General features: G+C 40.2%; 1 protein-coding gene across 7 annotated transcripts in view; it reads right to left on the bottom strand.

Moving 5' to 3' along the window:
- The window catches only part of ATP11A (ATPase phospholipid transporting 11A), a 267750-nt gene extending 256218 nt beyond the window's left edge, over positions 1-11532 (bottom strand). For 6 of the 7 annotated variants that reach the window (XM_025196100.1, XM_025196097.1, XM_025196098.1 and 3 more), the window contains exon 1: positions 11482-11526. In XM_025196100.1, coding sequence (XP_025051885.1) covers positions 11482-11520 — 39 coding nt within the window. In that variant the 5' untranslated portion in view covers positions 11521-11526. Of the gene's footprint in view, positions 1-8891; positions 9032-11481 lie in introns of all 7 variants that reach the window. The other variant, XM_025196104.1, reaches the window with a different exon arrangement.

The raw sequence follows: 11532 nt of genomic DNA, 5'->3' as shown, positions 1-11532 counted from the left end.
CGCTGGGAGCGGGGGCTATGCCTTGCTGCTGTGCCTTCATCGAACCCTACCTGCCCCCCCTTCGGCACCAGTTGGGCAAGCCACAGCTCCCCCCCGCAAGGACAGAGGCAGGCACAGCCAGAGAAGCCCCAATGGCTGCCCTGCCCAGCCCCATCTCTGACCCAGCCCACCCTCCTAGCACTTTAGAAAAAAGAAAATAAAGCCCCACACTCACCAGCTGCAGGAGCGGTGATTGGGGCCTCTGGGTGCTTGTGGTAGAGCCCCCCCACCCCCCAGCAGTGCGGGGCAGTGGGGTTTGCCCCTCCCCCACCACGCTTGGCACCCATGCAGCAGCTTCCCCATGGCATGGGTGCAGCGTGGCTTGGCAAAGTGCTGTGCGCTGTCTGGGAGCTGGGGCCACTGGGGCTGAGAGCTGCTGGGCTCTGGCCAACACGGAGCCGCCCCAGCTCCCTGGTGAATCTAAGCGGGGGGTGGAGAATTGAACTGGCTCAATTCCCCAGCCGCCAGCCCAATTCCTCCAGGAGCTGGGACAGCTCTGTGCGTCAGCCAGAGCTCAGCACCGCTCAGCCCCAGTTCCCAGACAGTGAATCAAATACTTCCCTATTTGCATAGACCTAATGAACAGCCCTGTAGGCCAGATAATGTGGCCCTGTATGCTAGACTGCACCAGCATGCAGCCAGATCCAACCATATGGCACTGGGCTCACAGACCAACCCCACATGCCAACTTCACAAAGGACACAGACTACAGAATGACCCCACAACTCTCATTCAGCCCTTGGAGCCAGAAGATTGAGCACCACTGACAACCTATAATTTGGGGGTAGACTTTTCTCAGTGTACCCTACCCTCTCCTCCCCATACAGAGAATGCAGGATGAGACGGGCCAAAAAACATGACATACCAAAAAAACCAAGAGAAGAAGAAGAAAAAAAATCACAACACCATCAGGTGATCCTCAGACTATACCACCTCTATACTATCTATAACAAGACTTGGCCACCAAGAGACAGAGACAGAGACAGGAAAAAAAGCTAATGGGAACAAGTGACCTGCCCATCCCACCAAACCGCAAGCTGCAACAAGTTTTACTTTCTCTTAATGCCACTTACACCCCAAAAACATGAAAAAAGAACCCTGAATGCCAGCCCCACTGTTTGGCCAAATGAGAAAGTCCCTTCCCAATTCACAAGAAACTGACTCTCAAACAACTGGTCGGATGTATTTGGTAGGGACAGTGGCAAAAGCAAATTAACTTTTGAAATACTGAATAAGCTTGAGCATGTCCATGCATGCACACTCAGGAAAGGGGGAGCCACATGCAGGGCTGGTCAGTTCTCAGTCTGTCTTGCCTTGTCAACAGAAAGCGAGAAGACCCAGTAAGAGGAAGGGGAAGCAGGCCCCATTTTGCTACTCATGCCTTCCCAAATTCTTCTCCCTGGCCACAAGACACTGGCTCACTAGTGCTGCACTCTGGTCCAATGATCACTGTAGAAACAATTACCATTATAGATAGCCTAAATAACTGTGAGATTAGAGATAGTTCCGCAGGAATGCTTTGGCATTTATTCTACTTAGAGGAATGCATCATTCCAAAAATTGTCTGAGTACTTCTGCTATGTACCAGTCATACTTCCTGATTACTTAACCAATTCACTTTCTACCTTTTGTTAGTTCTGTCTCATATAGCCAACCCATTGTTTTTCAAAAGGAGCAAGTGATTCTTTTCCTTAATGCACAATTAAAAGATTTTACACCTTAATTCTGACAGATGTAATTGCAGGTTCTAATACTTAATGGTAGATAGTATTCAGGAAAAATCTGCATTAAGCCTACATGTTTGACAGTAGGTCAAATACTACTTCTGATTTAGGCTCACCTCAAGATCACTTGGTTTCATTATGGACACTAAATAGTTATGTTGGTTACATTATGGACAATGAAACAGTTGTGCACTAAGTTGCAAGTGTTTATATTTATCAAATATAAATGCCCATATAAAAACAACCGACTAACACAGTACTTAAAAAAAAAAAAAAAAGAACAAAGGGCTAAAGAAAGTGCTAAGCATATTACTAGTATTCGAATTGCATTAGCAACAAAATTAAAATTGAGAACTAAGCATTTCATTGTGTATTAATTTACAGAACTTTTCTGGTGCATTAACAGATGTGCATTTCAGTGGCTTTTACAACATTATATCTTTGTAATGATCTAAAGAAAGACCCTAATTGTCCTTAATCCTTTATTTTAAATAGGTTAGATGAAATCCTCTTTTGACTGAAGCAACGAGATTAGTCAGTGCCACCAGGAAGCAGAAACATTGCTTTCCTACTTAGAAAGTCTCAATAGAAATAAGAAAACAAATAAACTGGATGCAAGTTTCACAAAAGAGGGGGGGAAAAAAAACCCAGCAACAACAAAAAAAAAAATCTACATAAAACAAAGGAACGTATTAAAAATGCACATACGCTAACAATAAATTAATTCATTCCCAGTTCTTAGTTCCACAACATGTTTAGCTTCACAGTAGAATGCAAGTACGAGTGTGTCCCAGAACAGATATGCAGTATCATTCAGCAGCTATATGTGAAACATTATGCTGAGCCCCTTCCTACTAGTGCATACCCACAGGCATAGGAAAGAATGCAAGAATCTAAGGTCTGAAATGTAAGACTTCTAGATCTAGGGATATACTGATACCCAACTACAGTATTTATCCAGCTTTCCTTCCCATATTAACAAGTTTCCCCATAGTCGATCTTAATTAATTCATCCTCAATTGCTTCCCTGTCTCTCAGGAATATTGTTATAGCACTTGTGCAACCAGGGAACTGAGGCATAGATCAGCTAGGGCCCAGATCTCCAAAAGTATCTAGCTAGGTGTGTAAATGCCACCAAGAATCTGAGCCTAAAAGATTTGCCCAAGGTCACCTAGGAAGTCTAGAGACATTTGTTCAATTCTATTCTCCACCCAGGTCCTATACTAATATTATAACCACTAGATGACTCTTCCTCTCTAAAATAATCTAGTATATAATATGAGTTTCTTTTAGAGAAGACTTGCTTATTTTTACACCAATGTCTCAAATACTTTTGCAACATCAATAAAGCTTAACATCTATGATACTAAAAGTTCAAATTCAAATACCTTTCAAACAGGTATTTAGAACACAACTGCTTAAAGTCGTTACTGTTAAAATGAAAAAAAAACTGGTGTTTGCATGATGGAGAAAGGCTCCTTGGTTTGCCTTGTCTACCTGCAGTTGTTGCCATGGAAATTATAGCAGGAGGTAATAGTATTCCAGTATCATTCTGCCTCACAGTTCAGACCGACTTCAACTGAGGTATCCTGTGACAATTCCACCAATGGAAATGTTATCCTATAGAATGGTAAACCAGCAAGCTAAGAAGCAGTAGCCTGAAAAATACAAGTAGACTAAAAGATTTAAATGATGATACTGGCTTGTTTTTTTGTTCACAATACAGGCAAGTCAAATTCAATTTCATAACAGGTGTTCTAACATCTGCCTAGCCATTCCACTAGCATAATTTTGTTTTTCTAGGGGTAGGAAGCTTAGTGATAAAGGCAGAGATGGGAAATTAGCCTTTGCCATCTCAAAGACACAGATACACACAAATGCAGTTAAACACCAGAAGACAATTCAAACAATTTACAATACTTTTTACTTGCTAGCCCAGTAACTGTATTCTGAATGTAGTTTAAACCAATTTGACTCAATTAATAAAAAGTAGTTTCACCTCTTACTTTTCTGGTTTCAGTTATTAGCAAGAAATGGGACAATGAGTAAAAGGACAAGCATAGGTATTTTAAATCTATCAAGTGCTACTTCAAGCACTATTCTCTTACATTCCCAAATGTCTACTGAAAATGCTTCTTTCCTTCAGCAATGAAGTTCAGTTGCGAATTAGTATCTGCATAAATACCCAACGATTTTGCAAATAAAAAGAAAACGAAGGCTATCAAAAAATAGGTACTTTTCTTATAAACAGGAAAATATCAAGACAACATATTCTGGTGTTAAAAATGTCAGGGTTAAGAGGTCTTTCAGAAATTTTGTTGACTTAAGATCGGAACAATTCAGAGACTGAAGAAAAAAAAAAAATTCTTAAATATGAAAGAACTTTGATGAATGTAGAAGAGCAATATGTTGTAACCAATACCTACCAGTTTGTAATATATGCTCTGCCTTACAGAAGCTGAACCTGTTTACTGCTGTACTTTCACAGGTTTATTCAAAAAAGAAAGTCACTCTTCATTATAAAGGGATGTGTCCAGTTCCGCAAAGAACAAAGCCACTGTAATTCTTCACAAATTTCTTGGGAAGCAGAAAACAAGAGAGTTAAGAGTGGACAGCTGTTGATTACATGAGAAGCTAATTAGTTTCAACTGTATATGGAACCAAGACATATGGTCACCTTACTTATCTAGTAGTACTCTGCTTAAGGAAAATTTAAGTGCTAGCTTGACTCCAGGTGCAATCAGCAAGGGCACACGAAGAGCCAAATGATCACAGGCTGCAGAAGCTGCCTACATAACGCTGCAGAACATACCACGCCACAAACATCACAAGACAAGAGTACCATCATAGGCTGGCACATAGACTTTGTAACAGTACAAGGTCTTGCAAGAAAAGAGATTAAATAAAGACAAAATTCCAAAATAGAGCGTCTTAATTCCGCATAGATGTAGATTTCTAGGTGAAGTAAAAGCTAGAATGCTGACTACGTGAATGATGCTGGAGGAGGTCATGATGTTTGTTTCAGTTCTTAGAATTAACCTTTGAAATCCTTCAAATTCAACTGTTCTTACTTTTTCAAAATGATAAGTTACTGCCTTCTGGACAAAATTTGAATCTGGAAGGGATATGAAGTTGAGGCATGCTACTGATTTTTTTTTTCCAACTTAACAATTGTTATACCCAAAACTAAAAATGGAAAATACGTTAGAGAACATAATTTTTAATGCTGCTTTGTGTAGTTGATAGCACTAAAAATGTAAACTATTTTCCCTAAACAGTCAGCTAGAGTGCTTGTTTGTGTGGACCTTACACCAATACTTAAAATATACATGAATATAAAACTGTACATCCACAGAAGTTTGGCTAAAGGAAGGTACAGCACCTGAAGCAACTTTTGAAGTTGACCATGTTTGCTTAAGTACAAACAGACCCAGACTAATAAGCCTAATTGATTTCCCTCCAACTTTCAAGTTAAAGCTCCATCAGCCTTTGTTATATTGAAGTGTATGAATATTATTTCAATTTAGTATTTAAGGCATTCACTAGGAACAGCAATTTTAGAATTATACTCTTAACATAAATGGCCCACCATTTACATCAATGACTGCAAATACAGCATAGTAGAACTAACATGAAATTCCACATAAATATTGTGGCAAATACACTGAAACCTTTTATATGTAATTTCCAGATTAGACCATTGTTATGCCAATCACTACAACCATTTTACTCAATTAAGACTACACTTTCAACCCACTTCTGTTACAGTGAGAGACAAAGCATACATTTATGAAGCCATTTAAAAAGTATTTGAAAAGCTCAGCCAGTTTAAAGGACTAATGTAATAGCTCTGGGAATTCTCCAGGGACCAAAGATGCACAGAGATTTCCTTTCTAGAAGACCGACAATTTATCAAATACAATACACGATACTAAAATAAATAAATAAATAAATAAATGTTATATTATATACATTTCTATTTATGTACTGCCAGCAAATATTTAATATTCTGAAATCAGATTTATGATCCTGCAGTAATGTGGCGGGACACAAAGGAGCAGACAATACAGCAGCAGTGTCAGTAATTGTAATGTACTATATAAACAGGAAAAGCAGGGCAATTGTAGGGCAGTAACTGCAATTCTTTAACCTAACCAGTACTGCCAAAAATAGAGCAGTCAACCTGGACAACAGTATCTACCAATCAGGGACAGCTGTCCCCAAAATACAGTGTAGGCAATTACAATAGGTTGCAAGATGTTCAGCGACTGCTTTGTGTCCGAGAAACTGCATGCCAAGAGCAACAGTTTCCGTTTTGACCCAGAAAGCAACTTCAAATTTGTGCAGCCCTGCACCTTACTAGAAATAAGGTATCTATCATGTTTACAAATATACACATTAGAAATGGCAAAAGAAAAACAATATTCATTTTACAAGAGTCAAGACTTGTGTGTTTTATTTATGGAACGCAATCCCTCTCCATTATAAAAAAAAGGGGAAATAATAATTGGTGCAGTTAGGAGGAACTTCTAAATCATTAAGACTGCTAAGGATAACATGAATTATCAAAAGGGAGGTGATGACATTGCAGTGAACTATACAAATGAAGCCACACCACTTCATGGCATCTAGACAATGTCTTAAACTGGAATAATCTCTCAACGTAGTTTTAATTATCAAAGCACCTTCAATTTCTCCCAAGTACTGAATGGTGCCAATTTCTGCTTTAAAAGCTAAATTTTTCATGCAACTGCTTATCCAGGTTTTTACCACAATCAAATATTGTTGTGTGCCACACCATTAAACCTGGTATTTTCAAACTGTGAATCTGACTCCCCTAGAGAGGTACAAGCTTCCGGGAAATGGACCACCCTACCCCAAGAGAGAGGGAAAGAAAGGAGGGGTTACTTTATTTTGTCTTTGCTTAAGACTTAAAGGGAGGTTGGGGGGTGAGGAAAAGCAGTCTGCTAAAAGTTGGAAAATTCTGATTATAAAGCCATAAAAATTGACAGATGTATCACAAACACAGTTTACTTCAAGCTCCCTGTAAAAGGACCCAAATGTATGACTCTGCAGAAGAGTCAGTTTGATCAAATTTGAAAGCTTGGGGACAGAAGTTACCCAACTTTAAAAAAAATAAAAATAAAAAAAAATCATCAACATACATTAATCAGTTGCAAAGTTCACCTTTCTTTAGGAAAGGGACTTCCATTGTTTATAATAAAATGTAAAGCTTTAAGACAAATTGAGTGTTTTGACTTGCCAAGTACAGAACTATTATTCAGGTCCTCTAGTTCAGCATTGTGAAAGGTGTATGGAAAAAAATATTTCTACTTTATTTTTGACAAAGATGCAACATGGCATGTTAGATGCAAGCTGAAACCCTCTAGAAACTGTATGCTCAGTAAATAAACACTCAATTCACAAATATTCTACCTTAAACTTAATATAAAAACTGGCATTAGTCAAGCACATTTCATCTTGAAGGATCCCAAAGCATTTACATGAGGTCTTCTTACCGGAATTGTCATACTTCAGTACAATTAACTTCAGCATCTTTCACATACAATTTTATTCTATACATATAACCTTATAAAAATGGGTAGGAGGGAACAGAAAAATATTTTATTCAAAAATAAAAAAATGAGGGGGGAGGAATATCATAACACAAGGTTGAATTGGGCAAGACAACAATAGAGTAGAGATGTTATTTTTAAAGCCATTCTACCACCATTCTGGGAGACTGAATACACGATAGCATGACCAGAACTTTGATTTTTTCCAAATGTCAAAAATCTGCTCTGTCCACACTACCTCTGCAATTACTATGTTCTACCTAAACAAATCAATTGAAAAATTTGAGCCAAGCCAGCCAGCCAGCCAGACGTATTTGAAAAAGCTACCCATAACTGGAAAACCAGAAGCTCCTGAGCAATGATTGGTAAGTGCTTCACAGATTTAAGAGTTACATTGGATTCTGTACTGCTTTTCAACATAAACTGCTGTCTTTCACACACAGAAAGAGAATGGCCTTTCCTTTTGAATAAAGACCTTGACATTATAACTCATGTATTTAATCACCACCACAACTCAAAATTATATGGGACTAATGGAAACCACCACATAGAAGCTACAACTAATACAACATGCAGAAGCCGTTTACTGCCCAACAGAGACTAATGAGACATCACACCCGAGCTATGAGCACTCAGCTAGCTACTTCCTTATGTCTCCAGACAGACACAGCAAAGGAGCCAGCAGAGCTTCTCAACCTTTTAAGATTCAAGGCAACCCTAAGAAACTATCAAGTTTTAGCTTTCACTCATTTTTTGACAACATAAAAATAATAGAGCAATTCTTTTGGTGTAAAGAGCTAAGAAAGACCATACCAGGTCAGAACGTGTGTAACACTATGAATACATCTTTGAAATCACTGGGTTTATCTTGTGAACCATGGCTGTACACCAAGTAGTGCTAATATAGTATGGCACCCTGCAGCACCCTTGAAAAGATCAAGGCAGCCCAGGGTACTGCAGCTTGAACAGACTAGGATCTGGATATCTTAGAGGCCATTTATTCACTAGGACAACTAGGCATTACAGAGCTATTGTTACCAATACTTCATGAGAAGATTTGGAGTCAGAAAATTCTTAGTGGCTACTGTACTGAAGTCCTTACCAGAGGATATTCAACTAAGCACAAGTTTGCTCCTGTTTAGACATAGCATCTCAACAACAGCATTTAATAAAAATCTGAAACAAAGAAAGATAAACTGCAAAACTACCAGTCTCCTATAAGAGAATGAATACCTCTGAAACAAAAGCAACAGCGATTCTGCAATGGCATGGTCATCAGCTAAATTTTTTCTGTCAATCAATCATCAGTTTCAGGGAAAACATTTAAGATTTTAAGAGTGCACATTTCCTCTCATAGTTATATAAAAAGAAATTGAACTGAGCTGGAAAAAGGAGCTATCCAGTTCTCCTCATACAGAGCATATTTAGATGATAAACCTGAGCTGTGCACAACAGCTTCTTCATTTGAAGTAATAAATTCAAGATAAAGAAACTAACTGAGATTATAGAGAATGCAGACAAGCAAAGTCTGGAGCAACAGATTAAAACTTACTATTTGTAGATCTCTGCAGAAAAAAAGAAAATAAAGATCTGTTCAGTCGTCCCACAAACAAAAACACAGGATACTGAGATTTGGGAAATGTATAAACAGTCTCTCATCCAGATTAGGAAATTCCTGGACTCAGCTTCAGTCTATATAATGAATATAATTAGTTACAAAAAGAAACTTTTAGGTCAGAGACTCTATCCTCCCACAAGTACATGATCATTTTTCTTCAGGGTATGTTTTCACATGCTCCCTTATCTCTCAAAATAGAATACATTTTCTAACGCAGTATCTGGTCTGGTTTCCACCAAAAGTGTTTATGACACCCAATTCCTTCAAAGGACTATTCCACAGACTAGCAGAGCTCCTCATTTAGCCAACTTTTCCCCCTTTTATTAGGCCAGATCCTGAATCCTGCTGCACCCAAGCAGAATGCAACTGCTTGCTAGTGGAGCTCTTCATGGGCAGAAGAGCTCATCTGAGTTTAAGCCTGAAATTTTTCAGTTAGATTTTCATGGTACAAAGCTATATATAAAAAACTAGTTTGCATAACTTGAAACAATTCCCCCCTTTCTTCAGGTTTATAATCTAAAGATGTACAAATGCAAATAGCTTCATTACTATTTCTCCCCCCACACATATGCATGCCATCTCATAACAGCTATCGTTTTAGAAGTCTTTCCACAGCAAACATATCTTCAGCTCCCAACTTTTTCCCGCTAAATTTCCCCTTCTGAACTGTTCTTTCAATCCAAACATCTTGAGTAAGGAACTCAAATTAGGCTTTACTAGCTGTTTCACCATAAAAGTAAGTCAGGTCCCTGACTTTTACACTGACCACCCTGAGACCTCTTTTTTGGATTATTTTTCTTCCTACTCCAGATGCATTTATTTAACCTCAGTTTCCTATTTTTAACCTTTGCCCCTTGTATTATTTCCCTCTTCAGCGGCTGTTGGCCAATTTAGTACAGCCAAGATCTTGATCCTTAGAGTGTTAACAAAGGCAAGATTTTACCACCCAGTTCTGGTGCACACTCATCTACAACTCCTTTTTCCCAAATGCAATGCTGACTTCTTTAATCTATTAGCTTTCAATGGTGGGAGTATTTTTCATATTCAGATTAATTCATTTCCCCCAAAGTATGTGTACGCAAAAGGGTGGCTGGTATACCCAGCATGTCTCTGGTGGCTTTCATTTTATCCACAGAAATACAAGAGGAGCCAAAGCAAGTTTCTCCAAACTATACACTGGTTTACTGGGACATTATCAATCGGGCAACATTACCAAGAGCAGCTAAATATAGCAGAGAACACAAGGACATAACTCACTACTAGGTGGTGAGGACTCAGCCCCACCCTCAAAATGGGTCCTCATGGCTTGAGGCAAGTTCCAGACTCCGACCCCTCTGCCTTTGTGGGGGTGGGGGGAAGATCTATACAGTTCATGTTCAAATCCCCATATTCCTGCCCATCCCTCGGAAAAAAGGATTTCTTGGCCATTTCAGTAGGCAGCTGAAAACTGAGTCATGGTTTGTAACCACTGTTCTTTCCTAGGGTCCTGTGGTCCCTTATACCTAGTGCTAATAAGGACTAATAAGTGGCCCATGCATCTCAGCTCCCTTGAAACTGTCCCTCCCAATGCTAAGGAAGCATGGCTTACATTTGAAAGCTCATCTAACTACGCGACTGCATAGATAGTTCAATAGAAGACACCACCCTAAGCAAACCTTGCCTCTATGCTAATCCTTGTGACTCAGGCTGAACTGCTTCTGGGCTCAGAGTATCTGGGAGGAGAAGTAGAGTGACACACCCAGCAGAGCAAAAAAGGGGTGAGGGGTGCTCAGGACTCCCCAGCATATCTAAATCTTCAAGAGAGGAGGGAACCAGAAGGCTTGTGCCCACTCCCCGTCAGTACATTTAAACTGTCAGTTTACACGGGACTTAGTTATGTGAAAAATAGCCATACTCTTTCAGTTTCCAAGAGGAGTCTCAACTCCAAAAGGAGACCTGCTTTGCCATCAGTGGCCAGTTCCAGCCACCTGGCTAACGTGCTCCCCAAAAATAAAAAAGCAGGGAAAGTTCACTGGATTTCAGAAGTGAACCCAAGGGACAGGAGGTCACACTACATGATGTGCATTTCGAAGCTAACAAATGCAGAAGCCGTCTCTTTCACCCAGAGGGAATTGCTTGCCCTGGGGCGGCCAAGGTTTCTCCCTCACCTTAGTTCAAATTGTGAGACCCTTCAAGCCCTGGCAGATGATCTCTTACTGCAAGCACGGGGAAAGTGGACCAGTGTGTGCGCACACTTCCTTTGGCTGCTAGTTATGCCCCTGACCTCAGGGTAAGTCATGAGACCCTTCAATCCCTGCCTCGCGGTGATCCCTTACTGTAAGCACAGGGAAAGGAACGAAGAAAAAAAAGAAATAGAAGCGGGGGAAAAACGAAGAAAGGAAAGAAGGGGTGAGGAGCAGAGCGGGGCGGCCGTGTGCGCACCCCTAACTCCGGCTGTTGGGTACTCGCGGGCGCCGCTCCCGTGCGCGGGCAGGCCCTGGGGAGGCGCGGACAGGCAGGCGGGGGCCGGGCGCGGGGTACTCACGTATCGGTTCACGAGGGTGCGGAGGAGGCTACAGTCCATGGCGAGGCACGG

The sequence above is a fragment of the Alligator sinensis genome, unplaced genomic scaffold, assembly GCF_000455745.1.
Source record: "Alligator sinensis unplaced genomic scaffold, ASM45574v1 scaffold288_1, whole genome shotgun sequence".
NCBI classification, from domain to species: domain Eukaryota; kingdom Metazoa; phylum Chordata; order Crocodylia; family Alligatoridae; genus Alligator; species Alligator sinensis.
Note: the sequence above shows the minus strand (reverse complement) of the source record. Positions and strands in the feature narration are given on the sequence as shown.